The sequence below is a fragment of the Canis aureus genome, chromosome 14 (genome assembly GCF_053574225.1).
Source record: "Canis aureus isolate CA01 chromosome 14, VMU_Caureus_v.1.0, whole genome shotgun sequence".
Taxonomy (NCBI): domain Eukaryota; kingdom Metazoa; phylum Chordata; class Mammalia; order Carnivora; family Canidae; genus Canis; species Canis aureus.
In genome coordinates, this window is record NC_135624.1 from 36519601 (window position 1) to 36541994 (window position 22394).

Below are 22394 nucleotides of genomic sequence, written 5' to 3' on the forward strand. Positions count from 1 at the left end.
CCCCTCCATGTGCACCCATCCATGCCCCTTGGGCACACAGCACAGTCCTGCAATCGAGGGCTTGCCCATCATGGAGACTCAAGAAGCAGGTTCCTGCCAGGATCCTGATTCACAGCATCTTGCCCAGTGGCCCTCATGGTTCTGTTCACATTTATCACGTTAACTCTTCTCATCTTAGCTGCTGGACAGAATGAATGAATATGAGAGTGACTGGAAGACTACCTGGTTCCAGACAAGCTGTCCTCTCCACAGATGTATTTTCTCTGCCCCATCCCCCTCCAGATTCCACAAGGCAAACTGTCAGTGCCGCCATACTTTTCCAACATGATGACGTGTGCAGAGAAGGAAGAGAAGGTCATAAAAAAGAGGGCGAGAAGGTTTTCGGTCTGTCTTGCGAGACAGAGGAACCTGAAGTATTTCTCCTGCTGGATTTACCAGGCCATCTCGAACAATGACTCCATCCACATTTATTCTTTGAGGTGAATGTATGATTCAGAAACAAAAAGAGTCCCTTGAACTTGGTTAGCAAAGGCCAACCCATCTTGGAGGGACCCATCTGCTCCTGCCCACTGGGGAGATCTATAAGAGAATGACCTCATTTTCTGTCAACCCTCTGACTCTTTTTGTATGTTTTCTCTTTTTTTATTTTTAATTTTGGAGGAAGGCAGACTCAGAAATTCATCAGTCCTCCTAATTAGGTAGTTCCGTCTTCATTCTTATGCGAAATGCGTTTCGAGGCTACTGCAGAGTCTCCAGCGAATTCTGTGTTTTTTCTGACATAGCTTGTGGCCATGCCACCTGCTTCTAATTCGTTTTACAAAGAAGACTCAGCACAGATGTCTTCAGGGACCTAGGAAGTCTTGATTCTGTCTATAGAACCATAATAACATTCAACAAAAGAAAACTTTGGCTATTGACCTTCTCTGCCACCTGCCAGCTCCCGCCTCTGCAATTTGTCTGACTCTTTTGCCTGCAGAGAAAATGTAGCCTGAATGTGCAGAGGTGGGCAGACTTCTTTCCTTTGCAGTCAGAGACGAAGGGAAGAAGCGCCTTTGAACAAGAATGTCTTGGGTGGCCACTTTCACAGTGTGATGTGGGCATGCAATTGGTTACTTACAGATTTTCCTGGAAAGTCAGGACTGCAAGTTTTTGGTGCTCCATGTAAAAGAAGGCCTCAGAAAACCTTCGGACCTGAGGAATAAGATAATGCAGTTTAATGCACTGGGTGGGCATGATCTTTAATTTCCAAAGGGAAACTGGGACTCACAGAGGCAAGTGATAGGAACAAAGGAGAGATAAGTCCACCACCAAGAGGTTTCAAAACAAGCTCTTCCACAGGTTCCCTCTCTCATCTAGGGCACTTAGCCCAAAGCTGGGTTATAGACACAGTTTAATGCATATTTATGATAACCTGTTCTTGCATTGTTTTCTATACTTTGTTTATTTAGGTCTTATTTCTTCTACTAGAAGAATATACTTGAAGACCATGACCATTAAGTAAATGCAGGCGAACCAGAGTTTGCAAAGCCAGTCATGTAAGTGCAACTGATAAGTATTCTGTGGGCTCAGATATTCAGTCTTCTTGCTGTAAATGAGGAGACCAACATCTTCTATTATGCATTAGTACCATCCACATAGATAGCAAAGAAATACATCAAGAACAACATCTTACATTTCAAAGCACTTCTCTAAAACATTTGCAGGGCACGTGTAACACCCTCATGCTATCATCTGGTAGCCAAGGCAGGTGTTAAATCAATGGTAGAGGCAAAGGTTTCAGAGGCTGAAGAAGTTCATAAAGTCGAGAGCTCACGGTTCATAAAGTCGAGTGCCAGGACTGGCACTCATGTCTATGAAGTCAACCCCAATTCCTGTTCTGCCCAGTGAACTAACTGTTGGAAAGCTTCCTCAAGGGGCCACTGGCATGTGATTAGAGAATTCATACCATTTGACACCTTACCCTCAAGGTGTGATGTTCCTGGGTGAGATAAGTGGTCACCTGGGAGTGTAGAGTCACCGTGTCTAGGAACTGGGTCCACAGAGCCATTAGGTGGGAGGTGAGCCAGGCGAGATCCTTACTTATCTGCTCAGCTATCTTCTCTGGATTGTTCAACATCTGCAGAGGCAAAATGGTGGCAGTAAAGGACCTCTTCTGCGTGAATCTACTGCAGGCTCCCTCCCGAAGCCTTTGCTGACTTCCCTGCTTTTAGTGAATCTCTCCTTTCTCTGGACTCTGTATCACATTCCATTCTGGGCTCAGTCTTCTACAGTCATTATGGTTTCTACGTCTTCAGGGCTATTTGGCAGGTAGGACACTAGGCATTTTGTGTGTGCTCCCCGTTTCACGCTCACCATTACCTTTTAATAGAGTTCTTGTGCATCATTTCACATAAAAATAAAATGAGAATCAGAGGAATTCAGTAGCACAGCCAAGGCCACATGGAGCTGGGATTTAGTGGCATGGCTGACCACAGACCCACCACACCACACTGCCTTTTGATAGTAGGTGTTGAAAACACTTCCTGAGAAATGCTAATGCCTTTATCATCTCAGAGTACCTGACTAGTTAGGTGATTTGCACAGGGTGGGTGCTCTACAGCCCTACCACTGCCAATCCAAATAGCTTAAGGGGGATCCTGGGTTGCCTTAACTACACCTTGAAGACACCAGCCTAGAGAGGGCCTAGAGCCTTTGACGAGATCGGGCGCGTTCAGGGTGGTATGGCCGTAGACACCTAGAGCTTTTGAAGGGGAACCTTTGGGTGGCCTTAGTTTAGAACTGGGAGGCCATCCATTAGGGGGGTGGGGCAGACTTTGATTCTGCAGAGGGGAGAGAGGAGATCAGGTCTCTGAGAGAGACAGGGAGGCAGGTGTTAAAACCTGACACTGAGTGCTCAATCTCGTCATGTATTCAGCAAGCACTTAATGTGCATCTTCCATGTCTCAGGCACATGTTTTGAATAAACAGGGACATGAAAATGAATAAGGCTAGGGTCTCTACTGGCAGGAGCCTCACTGAGTGGAGGAGGCAGAAAGGTGAATTAAAGCTTAGGAGTGGTGGGTATCACTCTGCCACAGAGATGCATCAGGACACACAACCATAGCCATTTCAAGCCCATTATTGCCCCGTGCCTCAGTTTCTTCATCTGTAAAATGCATATGCAGAGCAAGTGACCACTTATAGGATGTAATAACAATAGGAAAAGTAAATTCAAAGGCTTGCTTCCACCCGTGGAAGTTCCTTTTGCTAGTCTTGGGCTAAAGGTTGATGCTCGAGGAAGGCAGCTGGGCTAGAGTGAGGCATCTACCTAAGAGGAGGGAAAAGAGGGAAGAAGCAACTTGGCAGTCAGTAAAGTTCTTAGAGTTCTTGGGAATTGTTATTTAATGATCAAGGACTGGCTGCCAGATACAGGGCATCAATCAAGTGGAGCATCTCTGAGCCACTTCTTCCAAGAGGAAAGGTCAATCTTTGATGAAGACACCAGTTCCAAAGCTCCAGAGGGGGAGAATGGCTCTACTTTCTCCTGGTGGAAGGCTTCCTTCCTGTACTGGCTCTATTAGGAGACAGGGGGGCAAACTGGGACTGTCCACTCTTGGCTCAGCCCCATAATCTGTGGCCAAATATGTCAGGAGCAGAACACATAGGAGTGGGTTGGGGAGAGTGGGGGACACGGTCATCCTCTGGGGAACCTCCAGGCTGCAATATGAGGTTTTTGGATAGACCAGAAGTGGCTCCTCTCCACCAGTTACCCTTGCCAATGAGCACCAAACACCTGCACCAGCACTTGGCACCATTTTACCCCGATGCCATGGCCTGCCTCACCTCTGGCTACCTTCCCTTATGGCCACACCACCTGCTCACCGTGACCTGAACACACCCAGCTCCTTCCAAGTACTAGGCTCCGACCACACTGCACATCCTCCTTGAAAGGTCTTCCCCTTTCATCTTCCAGACTCCCTTCTCCCTTGCTTCACCACCCAAGACATGTCTGTTCTCCCCCAGGGCACTGTTAAGGAGCCAACGCAGCCCCCCTGCTTCTGATGATTCTTTAGGAACGTCTACTCCACTTCAAGGGGACGTCAAACCTCCCTGTGCTTGAAGCGGACCTGACTTCACACACACACTCTCATGGCACCACTGGCCACACATTGTTTCCACGACCCTCCTCTACCTGCGTTCCGAGCATTAGACTTCTCTGTATTCCTGGTAACTACACGGTGGTGGACACTCATGGGGCTTCAGTAACTCTTTATTGGAAAAAGTCAGGTGACTCTGCATCGATGCGAGGCACCCTAGGCCTCAGTAACTGGACTTCCCTTGCTGGGCTGCTGACTCCGGCCCCCAGAGCTCTGCCATCTTCACTGCAGTGGCACCAGCCAACACAGCGTGAATGCTGAGCTCAGCCGCCAGAGCAAAAAGGAGAGAGAGCAAAGCTACTCACTGAATGTGTCTTTGGGAGAATGATCTTTTTTCCCCTTGGTTGATTACGGAAATGGCTTCAGATAAGGTTAAGGAAGCTTCTAATTAGGCCACAAGAGGACTCTTCGCCTCGCACAGATGCCCGGGCCTGTGTAATTACAGATGATGGGCATGGAGGGGCATCTCACGCAGGATGAGGAGAGGCCCTTCAGGCGGACGAGGACACAACGGGGCCCAACGCTCTTTCAAGTGAAGCCGCCTGAAGAATGCTCAGCCACTCACCTCTGCACTCCTGCCACGTGTCTCATCCGGGCTCTCACCATGCTCTCCTTTGTTCACTCGGCCCCGCTCACTTTGCTTATTGAGTGATTGTTCTATGTGAGGGGTGTGCTCAGCCCTGGGGAGCCATAGGTAAAAACACCCAGGCCTGGGAGAGGCGCATGGCTCAGTGACAACCACGTATTGAGCTATAATACACCTACCATGTGCTGTGAAAGAGATATATACTGAGTGCTGTCGGAGGGTCATGGAGGCTTCCTGGAGGAGGTGATCCCTATGCTGGGTGCTCAAGGGAAAGAGAAGCCTCCATATGTTTCCTGAACTAACCATATTCCCTGGCACCCAGAGCCTTGCAGCTACAGAAGAAGCCCCTCTGCAGCACGGCCAGGTCCTTCTGGGTCCGTGGACCCCCACATTCGAGGGGAGGGTCCTGAAGGGCACTCTGGGCATCACTTCCAAAGCCCCACTCCTCAGTGGGGATGCTCAGGGGGCCCTGCAGTTTTGGGGGGGAGGTTACATTGGGGAAGGGAAGCCAGGCTGAGCAGAGTCAGACTGTGCTCAGCCTCACGGCACCGCTGCATAGACACCTCCCGGGAGAGTGTTAGAAATGCACAGTCTCCCGCCCCAGCCCAGATCAAATCAGAATCTCTATTTTCGCAAGATGGCCAGGTATTTCGTATGCATGTTCAAGTCTGAGAGATTCTAAAATTGGACAGAGATATGGATGTTACTCAAATGCGTCGCCTCTAGCAGAGCTCTTTCGCTCCCTGGCAACCCTAGACGGGATATGAGTGATCAGAACTGTGAGCTCCTTCCAGAGCTCAGCCCAGGGGGACCGCAGCTGGCCAGGGAAGAAGTCACCATGATCACAGGGGACAGGCACTCTCTACACCTTTAGTTTCCTCTGCTAGGGAGCTAGGCTAATAAAACCTGCATGCCCAAACCTACAGACCCAAGCAAGGATTCAATGAGAAGTCATGGAACATCCCTATCAATGGGATCGTTTTGAACCACATCACAAAGATGTTTTCAGGCTTAAGTGAAATAATTTTTTAAAAACCCTCTGGCAAGGCAATTTGAAAAAAAAAAATCCACACGATTAAGTAAAGAAAATAAGGAAAACCCAGGCCACCCCAACTGGTAGCTGTTTGTTTATGCACCATAACTTAATTTTTAGTATTTCCTGCTAGGAGGGCACAGCTCAGGGAAAGGCCATTCAGCAATTTAGGATCTCCCAGAAGTTTTTGTGGAAACCCAGAAAGAATTTTTTTTCTGTGACAGGAAACCTTGTTTTGCTGAATTTTTTAAAGAGAACTGGCAACTGCCTTCAGGTAGGTAGTCAGCACATGTTAAGCCTGTCCGTTGTGCCCAAGCAGGTGGCTGAGTTCCAGCGGAGTAGAGAGCATACCGCATCCCTTCCCTGATGAGACTGCACCGCAGGGACCTTACCCTGTGCCTGACTCACCCTTCCAGCCCAGCCCCAAGGACAGGCTTCCCGTGCTCCGGGCTCCTGGCTCTGGGGCTGCCGCCCGATGGGTCCTTACTCCGGGATTGTGTGGCTGTTCCCTCCCTGCCAGCGGGCACACCCTGACCCCTGCATGGCGAGCCTCCCAGACAGCCAGGCACCCCCGCGTCTTACACCCCCTGGTCGAGCCCTGACCCTACTGGCAGCTTCTGAACAAGCCTCTTCCTCTTGAGTCCTGGGAAAGTGTCTCCATTGTATTCCCAACGAAGAGCGAAGTGGCCGTCAGCACACCGTGGGTGCTTAATAAGTGTTGACACGATGGATTCACTTGGAATAAAGATGCATACGAATTGCTCCATGACTACAGAACTCGATGTTTTCAAATTCTCTTAAATCACAGACACGTTTCCATGCCTACGCACCCCCCCCCCAAACCTCATCTATTCTCTTTGATGGACAGTTAGCGCCCTGGTGTGGCTGCCCAGTAGGTGGCGATGTCCTGCCTCTAAATGCTTGGTGGGCTTTGAGCGCCCTTTTGGGGGTGTGAGGGAGGGGGTCTGTTTCCTCCACTGAGAGCATCAGGGCAGCTCTTTAGCAAACAACAGGATGGGCTGAAGCCCACCCCCGCTTCCCTCCCCATCACCCAGCTGTATCCCTGCATTTGTGGGCTAACTGGTTTGCTCCGTACAAAATTAAGCCTGCAACAGCGCAATCACTCAGAAGCAGGGGCAGTATCCCTGCAGCCCTGGGCCCGGCGCCAGAGGAGGAAGGTGACCCATTCCTCAGCTTTTTGTGAGATGCATCGGAGAGGCTCATTGTCAGCCCGAGCTCCCACCTGAACCCCACGGGGACGATGCATCGATACAGCAGAAGCTTTACGGAAGGCACCCTTCGGAGTCCGCTATGGCAGAATGAATGGGGACACACCTGTAGGTCCCCCTGTATTCTCAGGGCTGCTGGGGGGCAGCGCCCAATGCATCGCAGGTGGGAGCCAGCGTCCGGCACAGGGCAACTGGCGTTGGCTGTAAATGCGGTTTGCCACCCTTCCCTGCCTCAAGACATGCTCTCCTCCATCCACACAGCCCCCAGCGAGCTTGTCACCCTCCTGCATGGCTCCCTGTCACCCGGGGCTCAGGCCCCTCCCGCTGCCTCCCCTTCCCAGAGCCACTGCCTAGACAGTCCTCTCACCGGAGGCCACGAGGCCTTCCCTCACTCAGCCTCCCCTCTGGGGTCCACAGCATCTGCCCCTCACCCCCGGAGGCGGTTAGTGACACCTTCTCCCGGGGTCCCACAACCACACGCATGTCTGTGTCCGCATCTGCCATCCCCACCAGCCCACAAGGACGACTGGGACAGGGGCAAGTTGCAGCGGTACCGTGTGCTCATGCGAGCTCATTTCACCCTCAGAACGGCCCACCCCACGTGGGCCACAAGCCACCCAGAGGGAACACGGCTGCCCAAAGTGGACAGTCAGCCCGCACGCCCAGCACACGCCGTACAGTCCACGCGGATGTGGGCTCCGACCACTGCTCCTCCTTGGTGCGTGATGGCACAGCATTGCCCAGGGGCCTGTGGAACCAAGAAACAGCATGCCACCTCCTGCCTCGGTCTGTAGATGAGCCAACAGCCTCGGGGGGATGACAGCTGCTCCAGGCTCCCTCGCTCCCTCACCTTTGGTGGCTTGTATGTTTTTGCGACTCATTAGTGCACCTGTTCATTCCAGGAATGAAGCCTCTGGCCAGGGCGGGTTCGAGAGTCAACCAGTCACTTCCATCGGCTGTGAGCCCCAGAGGGCATAGGGTCCTGTCCCTGCTGAGTCCCCCGGGGCCCAACACGCGGCCTGGCGAGGCCTGGGCACTCACAGAGTGTTTTCTGAAATGAGTCAGAGCTCCTGAGCCAACACTCTAGGGTAGTCCCCACGGAAACCTGACTCTTCGTGGTCACCGAGAGCAACGTGGCCTCTGAACCACATTCTTGGCCGAGCACGTGTGGCAGCGGGAGCTGTGGCCAGGGACGTGACAAGCCAGAGCGCAATGAGAACTGATCCAAATGCAAGTTAGCATTTCCTGCATTCACCGCCCTGCCAGCTGCATGTGGATGCTTCACAGACCCGGCCTGTGTTCCCTGCAGGGGACGCGTCTGCTTCCCCGGACAGCACCGCGGTGGGGAGAGAGGGCTCCGGCGTCGCGGCCACCAGCGCCTGATCCTGCACTGCCAGTGCTGTGACTCTGGGCAAACAACCCCTCCTTTGTGAGCTGAGCCCCGATTCCCTGTCCCCTGAGAACAACAGGATCCCTCAGGCCAGGCCGTACACCTGCTGGGCTCATTAAATGAGGAAATGCAACGCCGGCAGCTGGCCAGTGTGCAAGCTTACTGACTCAGATTAAAAGAGGTTAATAAAAACCAAACGGTTTTACCCCCACTTTACAGATAAGAACATCAAGGCCAGGGCAGCCCCGGTGGCGCAGCGGTTTGGCGCCGCCTGCAGCCCAAGGTGTGATCCTGGAGACCTGGGATCGAGTCCCACAACGGGCTCCCTGCAGGGATCCTGCTTCTCCCTCTGCCTGTGTCTCTGCATCTGTGTGTGTGTGTGTGTGTGTCTCTCATGAATAAATAAATAAAATATTAAAAAAAAAACAAACAAACATCAAGGGCCAGAAAGTTTAAGCAGCTTGTCTAAAGTCGGAAGATCTCCCGGCTCTGATGTGACCGCATCTGCAACACATCACGACTCCTCATCACATCCACAGTCCCCCAACCTACCAACCACCACCACCGAGTAAGGTCTAAGGAAGAATCAGGGAGGAGCCCCTGCCCTGCCCCCGAGGAGTGTGGCACAGCGGGAAACTGAGGCAGCGGGTGGGCTGGGTGCTGTGCCATCTGGGAGTGTGTGCTCCATCTCCCTCCACCACTCACTGGGTGCCCCAGCCAAGTGCTTCCATAAAGGCCAAGTCTCAGTGGTTATGGGGAGGCCAGAGGAGAGTCTACACGACAAGCACTAAGCCTGCACCTGGCTCAGAGCGCGCGCTGGCTAAATGCAGGTTGTCCTTGCTCCTGGTGGTGGGATGCTCTGGTGAAAGCACCGGGGGCTAGCCTGCCTTCCTGGGCTTCAGAAGAGAAGCTTCTGGGAACCTGAGAGCCAGCAGAGAACCCACAGGACACCCCATCTCGGACCGCTCATCCCATTGCCAGTGGCAGCAAAGATGGTGGGTGTAACAGCTGCCAACAGCTGCATTTTTTTTAAACTGTGAACACGAAATTTTTGATAATGTACAGATTGCATCAGTGTCTCCTTGGGACCCTGAGCTGTATCCAGGCCTGGAGGGAGAGGCCAGCTCTGCGCAGCAGACCCGACCTGTGAGACGAGAGCTGGGTGTTCATAGGGTCCCCTCGTGAGCTCTCTCCTGGTCTCACCACAGCCACAACACACAGATGAGGAATCCGAGGGCCATGAAGACCCTAAATTGCACACCCGGGATCACATAGCTGATGTGCAGAAGGGCTGGAGTGTGCACTTGAACCTGCAAAGCCTGCGGGCTTTTCCAAGGTGATGCTGCCCTGGGTGCACTCCGGGGAGGAAGGGGGAGCTCCAGTCCCTGGAGTCTTGGGCCCTGAGGTCAGCTTAGCCGTCCCTCTTAGCACTGCCTTCACCTGCTCCGGATTGAGGGAATGGATGCTCCACACATTAGCATCTCCGTCCTTGGCCAGTCTTTCCCCACCACACTCTCTAAATGGACCTCTTGTGTCCCTCACGCGTCCCCACCTTTATCAGGACAAGCACCTGCAAGGGACTCCTTGATGATCCTACAGCTAAGTCTCACCCTTTCTTCAGGGCTCATATCACATGGCCCCTCCGCCCTAGACCCTCCCAACCCCAGCTCCCGGCACCACCTTTACACTCTGCCTTCCTGCCCAGCTGCTGCCTGTCCACGTAACACTGAGCTTTGCTGATATTATACCATGCTCTAGGGGCACCTGGGTGCCTCAGTCGGTGAAGTATCTGCCTTGGGCTCAGGTCATGATCCCACAGTCCTGGGATCGAGTCCTGCATCAGGCTCCCCGCTCGGTGGAGAGTTTGCTTCTCCCTCTCCCTCTGCTCTGTCTCTCTCTCTCTCTCTCTCTCTCAAATAAATACAGTATCTAAAAAAATATAATGTGCTCTAAAGCAGGTGTTCTCAACCGTGGCTGCGCAGCATACACATCTGGGGAGCCTCTTCTAAGTTTTCTTCTTGCAGTTTTACTGCGATACTATTAATGCATAGCATTGTGTACATGTAAGGTATACAAGATTTGATAAATGCATATATTGTGAAATGAACACAAGAACATTAGCAAACAAACCCATCACTTCACATACTTGAAATGATGTCCCTGGGATGAGAACTTTTAAGACCTACACTCAGTAACTTTCAAATACACAGCAAGTATTACCAACTCTGGGCCCCACACACTGCATGTTACATTCCGAGAACCGATCCACCTTAAAACTGGACGTTTGTATCTTTTGATCACCTTCACCCATTCCCTTGTCCTCTGACAACCACCAATCTGTCCTTTATTCCCACGAGTTAGGTTTTTGTTCGATTTACATTTCACATGTACGCGGGATCCCCCATTACTTGTCTTTGACCTCTTGCACTTAGCATGATGCCCTCGAGATTCGTCGTTCACACTGTTGCAAATGGCAGGATTTCCTTCTTTATATGGCTGAGTAGAATTCCACTGCAGAGATGCACCGTATCTTCTTCATCCACTCACCCGTACGTGGACACTCAGGTTGTTTCCACGGCTTGGCTATTGTGAATCACGCTGCAGTGGACACGGGGATGCAGACATCTCTTCGAGTCCGTGATCTCATTTCCCTTGGATATATACTCAGCAGCGAAATGGCTGGATCGTAGGGTGGTTGTATTTTTATATGTTCGAGGAGCTTCCGTACTGTCTTCCACAGCAGCTGCTTCGGTTTCCATTCCCAACAGTGCACATGGGCTCCCTTCCCTCCCACCATATCCTCACCACCCTTGATGTCTGTCTTTTTGGTAGCAGCTACTCTAACAGGTGTGAGGGGATATCTCACTGTGGTTTCCATCAAGCTGGGGAGCTATGACTGTACAAATGCCCGAGCTCCACTCCCTGATACTGTCTCCACCCTGTTTAGATGGGACCCAGGCAAAGGTACATCTTTAAAGTACCAAATGTGGGCACCGGGGAGAGGGGGGCTCAGTCAGTTAGGTGTCTGCCTTTGGCTCAGGTCATCATCCCAGGATCCTGGGGTTGAGCCCCATAGCTCACTGCTCAGTGGGGAGCCTGCTTCTCCTTTCCTTCTGTTTGCTTTCTCTCTCTCTCTCTCCTTTTTCTCTCTCTCTCTCTCTCTCAAAAAAATACATAAATCTTAAAAAAAAAAATAAAGTTCCAAATGTGTTTTGACTGTGCAGCAAGGGATGAGAACGCTGGTGTGAGAGACGGCGATGTCACTTTGCAAAGAGACAGTTTTCTGAGTCCAGCTGCCGGCACTGATTAGCAGTGTCACCAAGCCTAAGGTGCCACCCTGGCTTCCATCTTAATCTTGCCTCTTGCTCTAGAAGGACGACGTGCAGTACCCACCAAGACCATCCACACAATGAGGTGGGGGAAAGTGTTCCAGAGGTTGCAAAGGACAATAGCAGGAATTTGCCAAGGTGTCTATTTAAGCACCTATTCCTAATGGCTACTCATGGATACTCAATGAATTTTTGACAGATGCGTGCTACTGTTTTCAGGACCAGCATCATCATGCTGCTAGACCCCTGCCATGGCTGAGGCCATCTGGGCACAGGTGCAAGGTCTCCATCGCCCTCCAGGAGAAGCACATAGCTGGTAGTCAATACATTTTGTTCAACGGACAAGTAAGAGACAAACGCAGTGTCGGCTCCAGGGATAGAGACTTGTTAACCTGTTCGTTTTTTCCCAAAACATCTAGCAGAAAGCTAGACACGCAGAGGGGTCAAGTGGACCCTTAACAACAGAGAGTGATGGGATAGAAGAGGATCTTTTCAGTTTCTGGTCTAGCGTGAGCTCATACGCCCTATGCTTTCATCTCTGATTTCTACATCGAGCCGGGACCTATGTTGGTCCTGAATCGCACAACTGCCCTTTGGGCCAGTTTTCTAATTACCTGTAGCTCTGAGCAAAGCTGAGAGAGCGTTTCCTCAACTCCAAGGGACTCTAGGAAGAAAAAAGAAAGACGGACAATTAAATGGACATGTGGAAATGCTACAGTCACTAACTGCAATAAAGCAACATAGGTTCAGGTTGGCATGAAAGTCACAGAAAGACACACAACTCCCGAGGACTCTCCTCCTTTTCTATTCTAATTTCCTAAAGGGGTCATATTTACCAAAAAAAAAAAAAAAAAAAAAAAAAAGGTTAAACCTGATCTGGAGCCTTGTGACCCCACACTAGATAAAGATCAACATAATCTCATGGATGCTCTTCTGAGGAGGAGAAGGCCCCCAGGTCCACACACTAGTTTGCGTGGTTCAATGTGATCCCACAGCTTTTGAGGTTTTTGCAAATATGTGCATCCAAGCGTGCACACACCTGCACCTACCTGTGTGTGACACCTGTGGGGCATGGATTCAGATCTCCATCATATAGATAAATGCTGGGAAACAGAGAGTAGTGGAGCAAGCAGCACAGCTGAGCCCAGCTCCACCCACTGTGACACCCACGATCATCACACCCCAGAGAAAAGCCTGTGATCTCAGCTCTTCTTAGCAGGAATCTCTGGCCTCTGGCCATTTGTAATTCAATGTTGGCAGTTCCATCTTTGAATTCCCCCCTCAGTCCCATGATGCTGTGGTCAGTGGTTTGCACCAGGCCACGGCATGGGTTTTACTTAAAGCACTGCTGCTCAGGTGAGTGGGAGCAATTCCCTCACACCTCTGTATCCTCACTGATGGCCTGATGAGTGCAGTGCCTTTGCCCCCAGCACCTTCGTCGGCTCTGGGAGTCCCACCAGGCACAGCGGACTTTTGTCCCACTGATCATGGCTCTGTCCGTGGCGCCTGGCACACAGCAGATACCCAGTAAAAATATGATCGTGAATGAATGAGCAAATAAACCGAGTTCCTTTGGGTAAAAAGAAATTAAAGCAAGAAGTCAACTAGCACTGCACCATCTCCATCTTCCCTATGAGCTTCGGAAACTGGCTCTGATTCTGTGCGTGCCTTTTTTGTGTGCATAACATTTGAACCTGAAAAAAATTCAGCTTCACTATTACGTGATTCAAAGAGTAGCGTCTGGCTTGTCCGGGGTGTTAAGGCTGATAAGGCCAGATGCTAAGATGGCAGGACAACTCATCAACAGCACCGCACCTACTCCTTGACCCTACCTGCCAGGCACTGTGCGCAAGGGATCTGGGGGGATGGGGGGCTCTGTTCTCAAGACCCCGTGTCTAGTGGGGAAAAAAAACATGCAAATAAATCATTGTCACCTGGCGTGTTCAGTGCAGTAATGGGCAGTGTACGAGGCTCTAAGGCTGTCCCAGTAGGTGAGGTCCAGGGGTGCATGTGAGGAAGCTGAGCTACCCCAGCAGGATTATTCTTAACCTTGAACCAGGCTAAGCAACTGGCCTCGGTTCCGGAAGCAAAGGGGCCTCAGTAGAGGACTATGAGCAGAATCACACTGTGTCACCTGCTGCAAATGAGGGGGATGACAGAAGGGACCCTGCCCCAAGAGTCAATGCAGGAGTCCCCGTCTCTCGTCTTGTTTCTGCCACGCATTGCTGTGTGATCCCGAGCAGTCACTGCACCTCTCTGAGCTTCGGCTTCCCATCTGTCAGCAAAGAAGGATTCAGGCCCAATGATCTCCATGATGTCTGAGGATGTGCATGCAGCTATTCATCCTCAGAAAACCACATATGAAGGCTGCTGAGAGGGCTCTATAATCATCCAGATTAAAAAACATATAACATATGTATAAAATATGTATTTGTATACATATTTGTATAAAATATGCATATATTTATAGCATATAGAGAATTTATGTATATTCTTTTGGGGGTTGTTTTATACTCTTGTCATTTGCAATCCTATAACTACTCCCCTTAGCAACCGACTTGACATTGTGTACAGCGGTGCCAGCGGTGTGGCAAGTGTGCACTAAACTCCTGGTGGGTGAACAAATGCATGAGTGCACGTGCCTCGAGGTGCTCCTGCCCTTTCCTCCTGCAGGTGCACGTCCGAAACTCTCTCCTGCTGGAATGAGACACCGCACAGAAAACATACCTGGAAGGGCACTTGTCACCATGGTGCTTGCAAAACTGCAAGCTTTCTCAAGCCAGGCCCCAAACAGGGCAGCTGGGCTGCTGGCCTGAGGCTTTCCCCGAGCCGACCCCTTACCCAGCTCCATGTGCGGCAGCTCGGGGATGTCCCTCATGATGACCAGGAAGTAGGCGCGGAGCCCCCGGTAGGCATGTAGGAGCAGGAAGCACAGGTCCCGGTGCCACCGGTGCGCGTGCTGCATGCAATTCTCCGACGGCACATAGAAGCTCCCCTGCGGGCGGGACAGACACAGAAGCTGAGGCCACCACACGCCGGCTCTGACAACAGCCGTGGAGGGCTTCACAACCCCAGGGGAAGAGAGTTTGAGGCCCTCCCCCCACCTGTGTGCATGGAGAAAACACCACCATCTGCCAAGTCTCTGTCTTGTGTGCTCATATTAAAGTAATGATAATAATAATAATAATAATAATAATAATAGCAGCAATATTAAGAGTGAGGATGAGGTTGATGGCACTGACCCGGAAGGTCTGGGGCCACCTAAAGGGACCCACTTCCAAGCCCTCATTCCCTGGCTGCTGCACGGCTCACCATAGAAGACAGGGACAGACAGAGGGGGTCCCTTTCACAGGGCGACATGGTATTTGTGGCGACTCTGGCGGGAGTTGGGTGAGTGGTACGTAATGCCCAGGGGGAGGAAGATGCTCTGCTGCAAAATGTGAGGTTAGAGACTCAACCCTGGCTGCTGCATTTGGCAAGACACCAAACAGGAAGCCACAGCATCAGGTGCTCTGCACAATGTCATCTGCTTGCAGGTGGAGGGTGCACTACACCGGTACGATGACCCAACTGTGCTCTGTGCGATGAGGAAAGAAGGGCCAATTCCACCATGTGTCTGGAGACTCAGACACGGTGGAAGAGAAGACAGGGGCCAGGCCTCACTTCCATGCAAACTCCAGAGAGAAGGATGTCTTGGGGTGAATTTCAGTGGGGATTTGTTTAGGGGGGCAGAGAAAGGAAGCCCCAGAGGAGGGGTGTGGGCAGCAGAGGAGGGGGGCGCCAGCACAAGGCTGGAGCAGTCCATGGGTGTGGGACCTGCCTGTCCATCTACTGCTCACCCAGAGGTGATGGGGGAGGGACACAGCCCTTCATGATCCCATGCTGCCCAGCCCATCCTATGGGAAGAAACTCCACCTGGGGAGTTGGTTCGATTCCCCGCTCCGGGTTCTCGCGAGCCGGTGAAGTGGCAACCTCCTGTCCCATTTGGTCTCCTTCCTTGCTGCTATCAGAGAGGAATCGGTTGGTCCTTGGGGCAGGTCTGAGAGGGGTCAGTGGCCATCTGCAAGTCACCTGCTCTCCCCATGGAGAGTAGACGATCGTGGGTGCACTGGACTCGTGCTAATCACGGCATCGTGATGGGTGCGGCACGCGGGGTGCTGCAAATCGGGAAAGGGGGATGGAGGTGTCAGGTTGGCTGCTGTCACCCGGCTTGGGGATGGTCAGAAGTCAGCTCCCCAGGAAGAAGACTCTGAGACAGAGCTGTGTCTGCGTCAGGTACTGGGTGTGCAGTAGGGAGTAACCCTGTGGGATCGCAGGAAGGGGCAGGGGGAGGAGCTGCACTCACGGTCACGGTCATGCAGCACCATAGAGACCTCAGCATATCCCATGGGAAGTGCTGGAGTTGCAGAGCCCGTGGCTTTGGAGGAAGGGCCAGGTCTCTGCACTCGTGCATTGCCCACTACTGAGCATGGGTTACCCCGGGAAGGAGGCTTGACCTCGGTCAGCAGCTCTCTCAGATGAGCAATCTCCAGAAACAGGCATGGCCAGGGGCTGTTGGCTACCACCACCCGTGGCAATTTGAGAAAATGAATTACTCAGGCCCGGGGGCAGGATATGGATGGTGCAGCACAGCATCCTCTGGAGAGTCCACTCCCTGGGACTCCATTGAACCCGGGCTTTGCTTTCCGAGGCCAGCAGGGTCCCTTTTGAGTTGAGCTTATGAGAGACATTCAGTGAGGTTTGGAATCATCAAAAGACTCTTCCATTTCATAAGCAGAAAATAGTCAGCTAGACACTCAGGGTAATCCCTATATTCCCATTTCTCATCCTTCCTTGTATGCTAGGAACAGAAGTCAGTAGAGTTGTAGAAAGACGGGCAGAGCTTGTGCATAGCAGGGTGTGCGTGTCAGACTCCACAGCCCTATGGAGCAAGAAGGAACCCACTCTTCACGGCGCATCTAGGTACTCCCACTACCTTGATGTCATGTGGTGCTCAACAAACTGTACAAAGCAGATACTTGAATTTTGACTTTCAAAATTAGAAGACACATATGGTGAAAATCACAATATTACCCAAGGAAACACAACAAAAAGTGCCACATTCCTCACAGTCCAATAATTTCTTGTGGATCTTTCTAGAATACTTCCATATGCATATGTGCAGATATGTTTTATGTGCACTTAATATACGAATATATGTCCTGGAAACACACACAGACGCACCCACAAGTCAGAAAATGCTCTGGATGGTTCTTTGTTCCTTGCTTTTATCACTTAGCATGCCTTAAAAGTTCCTTCTGATTACATAATAAGTGGTTAGGAACTCCAATTTCTATTTCACAGATCAAAAGATTGTGGGTCAGAGAATCAAATGACTCGTACAAGGTCACCCTGCTTTGCCCGCAGAAGAAATGATTCTCCGATTCAGGTGCTAAATGGGGGCAGTGTCTTCTCAGTGTGCACAGGTGCCCTGGAGACCGAGCCTGGCTGAGGACAGATGCTCCACCAGGGTGGCTTGCTTTGACCGAGGCATTAATTAAAGTCCTGCAGAGCCTCGAGGAGCTGTGACTAAGCGGAAATGAAAGCAGACACGGGAGGAACAAAGGCATCAGACCCAGGAGCTAGGAGCCCCCTTTCTGTTTGCCTCAAGCAGCCCTGAGCATCCCGTTTCCTGGTCCCGCCACCGGCTAGCAACCGAATTTTCTTATCACCAATGCCTCCAATGGAAAATGCTTCAGGACCTATTGAAGGCAAGGGATCTTTGAAGTCTGATATTAACTTTGACTTTGGAAACGAGATACCAATATCATATAGATTTTTCAAGAGACACATAAGGTAATCTTTGGGGAAATCTTCGCAAGGCTGATTCAATATGATTATTGAGGCAACATGAAGTCAAAATGGTAACCCAGAGAGAAATCCTCAAAAAAGGCATGGCTTGAGATTATTATGAACAAAACAAATCTTTTTCCCTAGAAAAGAGTCAACAGCACAACTTTTCAAAAGTGAGTGAGCTGCTGCAGAAAATCCTTTTAGCCGCCCCCTGGGTTCTTGCAGAGGCAGTGAAGAAGAACATGTGTGCCTCCACTGGCCCTGCATGGAGTGGGCCAAAAAAATCACCCTGCATGAAGAAAGGCCCCTGGAGCACTGCCCGTTCCCACAGCCTGGAACAGAAACCCTAAAACGATATGCAGGCCCCATACATGGCCAGCAGAATAGCAAAGTTGTGCCTGAACTCACCATGGTGAGCTCCAGATCAGGGCCCACAGTACAACAGCCACAAAGGGATGTACAGAGGGGATGGTTGTGACATGGCCCCTTAGGGTGGCTGTTAAGGATCAAACAAGATTATTCTAATAGGATGTGGACTTCTGCAATGTCCCAGGGTAACATCAGGGGGCACGAAAAGATGCATCCATCAATGGCCTCCAGGAACACACCTACGGATTATGAGGCTCAAACATTAACGAGGATCCACTTAGAAACCTAAACAATGGATCTGAACTCAAGTGAAGCACTTCAGGGGCTCCACTGGGGTGCGGTTTGATTAGAATCTGGAGACCAGTAGGCCTGGCCCTGGCTCGTGGGTCAGTCCCTCAGTAATGGTGTGACCAGGCGAGACCCCATCCTCTGAAGTGTCTGTGTCAGATGGGAAGTCGGGAGAGGAATAGAGCCGAAGTGCTCTCAAGAATGCCTGGGTGACATTCAGCACCCACCTAGGTGCTAGTTAGGAAGGTTTGCTTTTTTTGACTTCATTCATCACCTAATCGAGAAAGCAAGCTGGCCATCAACTCTGACCTTATATCAACGCGGGTCACATCAAGTGGCAACTACTGCCCTGGGCTCGAGATCTCTGTTCCAGAGTGCTGGCTGGATGCTTGCCTACTGTCAAAGTGGCTAATTGGCATCCCCCTGACCCAATCCTTCTCTTCCCTCTGGAAGAACCACTTGGACCCATCTGGCCCCACATCCCCGATAGCTGGGACATTGTCCCAGACTCCAGCCTTCTGTCTCACCTCACAATCTGTTAAGAAGGTCTTGAAGGTTTTGCCTCTACCATGCTCTTGCTTTTGCCCTAGTTTGAGTCTACACTGCTTCCTTCAATTATTAAAGCATCCTTCTATAGGGTCTCATCCCACTGGTCTTTCCTTCCATCTGTGGCATCAGCACATGCAAGTTAGTTTATAGTGTTACCTGCTGTCTACAGGATAAAGTTTTAATTCCTTAGGATGCCACTCAAAGCCTTGAGTGGTAAGTCCCCAACATATTTCCAGGTCCTCTGCTGCCTCTTGTTCTACATCCGAGCTCTAGTTGCTTTTCTCCTTTTCTGCCTGTAACTCATCACCAAGACTCAGGTCCAATGTCGTCTCCTCTGTGAAGCTTCTCCATCCTCTCCCTCCTCCCAGGTCCTGCACGCACCTCCTTAGACCACAATGGTCTCCCCAACACCCCCCTCAACACCCAGAGGGTAGAAGCGGTTTGTCTTTGAACCTGAAACAGCACACAGAAATTTGATGATTAAAGAAAGAAAGAATAGGGGTGCTTGGGTGGCTCAGTCATTGGGCATCTGCCTTTGGCCCAGGTCCTGAGCCCCTTTTGGGCTCCCTGTTCAGCAGGGAGACTGCTTCTCCCTCTCTCTCTCTCTACCCCTCCACCCTCTTCATGCTTGCTTGTGCTCTTTCTCTCTCAAATAAATAAAATCTTAAAAAAAAAGAAAGAATAAATGAATGAGCTGTAGCATCCTCTGGGAGTCTCAAGAATACAAGACAACACAGGTCCAGATAGAAGGTCCAAATAACCATTACCTCCCCCTTTTGAGAACCATGGGTTTTCACAAAGTTTGGGGCTTGGTATTGGGATTTGCCAGATTGCCACAAAAATCATGCTATGGATCTTTATGTCCTATACAAACATACTTACTTATGCTTTATATGAGATACTTATACAATCTGAGGTTTATTTGGCATGTGGTAAGCACTGATAACTTTTCATTTAATAAAAATACGCCCATGAAAGTTGACATAATTTTTGTACAGAAATATCAGTACATCTTCTGTGTTACAATTGTGGGAAAATGCATATGTGGAATTGGATTTTAATATTCTGGATGTTTATTTGAAATAGGAATGCAGCTCTATCAGACCTCACCATCTAGAATTCTATTAATAGTAGCCACTGTTCAGTAGATGCCTGCTGTGTGCCTGGTATTATTTTTTTGGTCTCTGGATGCTGGCTCTCGGTAATTCATGGGTTTTATCATTATCATCTTATTTTTAATCAATGAGGAAACTACGATTACATTAATAAGCAGCTAACATTTATTATTTGACCCTATTACATGCCGGGCACTGTTCAAGCACTCTACATGTATTAATCATTTAATTCTTATGCCAAACCTAGAAGATAAGTACAATTATTTATCCCCATTTGGTAGACTGGGAGTCTGAACCCCAGAGTGGTAAATAACCCACCTACAGGTCCGATGGCCAGCAAGTGGTGGTTAGTAATTAGGCATGGGCTGGGTGGGAAGCCTCACAGCACTGAGCTTCCTCTTGGAACCAAGCTGGAGGAGGTTTATATAGTTAGCCTGTGTTCCCACATTCAGGATACAGAAGAGTGAAGCCTCCAGCACCGACAAGGGCCCAGGTTTAAAAAGGAACCTCACTCTATAAATTCCAAAGGGAATCGAAAATCCCTTGGGCTACACTTCCCTTTGCAACCAACTAGCTGGGATCCCAGATAACAGTGCTATCTTTCTTTCTTTCATCTGGTCAGCACCAGACCGCTGCCATCCTAGTGAGCAGTGTCTGATTTGGTGCCCCAACACACAGGGCGGCAGTGACTAACTGTGGGTTGAATGCCAACTATCTCTTACCAAAAACAGTTGAAATACAGAAATCACAGCTGATTTCACATTAATACGACTTGATCTAAGTTGCCCCTACGGTCCTCTTAACTGACAGCCCACAAGGCTCCCTGAGCAGGGAGCAGTTCAGGCACAGGGGTCAGCGAAGTGGCTGACAGACCCTGGTCTAGGGTGCAGACATTCCCACTGAGGCATGTCTCCAGTCTACATTATGTGCTGGCCGCCCTCCACCTGCACATCGCTCCAGCACCAACAGATCCCGCAAATGACCACTGAGTGACCACAGAGAGATCTGTGTGGCTTTGGCCATAAAAGAAGTGAATGTGGCTTAGTGTTTCTCTCCCTCCATGTGTGTGCTGTATCTGCACCTCCCCTTCTGGGAGTCGGGGACAGGATAGTACTCATCTACTCCCAGTGGCCTTCACATAGTGGGCAATGCATATGTCCAGATGACTGAAACAACGGTGAGAAAAGAGGAAGAGCCACAGTGAAGCCAAAGAGCTGCCTTGAACCTTCTAATGGGTCGTCATGGGGAACAGCTGCACAAGGTCCCACCAAGGGGGTCTAGAGGCACAAGCTATGGGTGAGAACACTCTTCTCCACTCTTGATATGTTTTCAATGTGCAGGGACACCCATTAGCATGACACCCCTGGCTCACCTCTGCCCATTTGCTGGGCACACGATGAGTTGGGGATAAAAAACTGGACTCTTCCTCTTCTTTCTTCATGACAGCAAGTCTTCCCTGGGAGGTACTTGTCTCTGTCACCCTCAGCCCTGGAGGAGTCCTGGCAGAGGAGACGCTCAGCTGGGGAGGCTTGCCTCTGTCCAACACTCCTATACCTGACCAGGTAAGTGGTTCCTTCTAGAGTTCAGTATCCAGGAGCCCCCTTGGTCAAAGATCTAACACCTTGGACAGGGACTTAGCTGCCCTCATGGAGTAAGAGTGAGGGTGAAGGAGGTAGTTCTCTACCTTCCACAGAGTACAAGAGACATGCAGCATTAGTCTTACGATCATTACAGGTAAGAACTCCATATGAATCCTTCCATTGATGTACTTCATGGCATTTCCTTTAGTAAACTGGTCAATTCCTGTATCACCAAGAGATTTTTGACCTGTTTTGAACTTTAGAAGGTAATACTTCATGAGTAATTAAATAGGTTGATATAATGACCCTGAATAATTCATCACTTAAAAGGCATCATTCATGTCTTGTAAGTTACCTTAATGCCTGTGATGAGTTTTGGGCAAATGCATACATATTGCTGCTATTGATCTATTTGACTTTAGAGAACTACATTTTCACATGGTAGGTATTATGATTGAGAGTCCCATTGGGTTTCTTTATATTCTTCACCAAGTCAATGGAGTCATTCCAACTCCATGTATCACCATGAACCCAGTCCCTCTGTATTTGGTGCCTACTGGTGCCTGTCCCCCTGCTATAAACACTTGAGCTCCAAGGGCACCTGGGTGGCTCAGTTGGTTAAATCTCTGCCCTGGGCTCGGGTCATGATCTCAGGGCCCTGAGATCAAGCCCTGCATCAGGTTCCATGCTCAGCAGGGAATCTGTTTCTCCCTCTCCCTCCCTCTAAACTTCCCATGGCTTGTGTGCCCTCTCTCTCTCTCTCTCTCTCTCTGTCAAATAAATAAATAAAATCTTTAAAAATAAATACATTTAAAAAATAAACACTCGAGCTCCTGAGATTAGCATGCACTGCCCCACCTGGAGGAACATATCCTCCAGCTGGAGGAACCAGGGACACAGATGCATAATTACAGATAGATGTCACACTGGAAGAAACTGTAGGATGTTGAGTGTGTGG

The 22394-nt window shown here is 50.3% G+C and overlaps 1 protein-coding gene across 3 annotated transcripts in view; it reads right to left on the reverse strand.

Annotated features, from left to right (window-relative positions):
• Nucleotides 1-22394, reverse strand: part of FAM135B (family with sequence similarity 135 member B) — a 283976-nt gene that overhangs the window by 35602 nt on the left and 225980 nt on the right. For 2 of the 3 annotated variants that reach the window (XM_077847361.1, XM_077847363.1), the window contains 4 exons: nucleotides 14545-14698; nucleotides 12318-12367; nucleotides 1961-2116; nucleotides 1118-1191 (listed from right to left, as the gene is read on the reverse strand). In XM_077847361.1, the coding sequence (XP_077703487.1) occupies nucleotides 1118-1191; nucleotides 1961-2116; nucleotides 12318-12367; nucleotides 14545-14698 (434 nt within the window). The remainder of the gene's footprint in view (nucleotides 1-1117; nucleotides 1192-1960; nucleotides 2117-12317; nucleotides 12368-14544; nucleotides 14699-22394) is intronic. The other variant, XM_077847362.1, reaches the window with a different exon arrangement.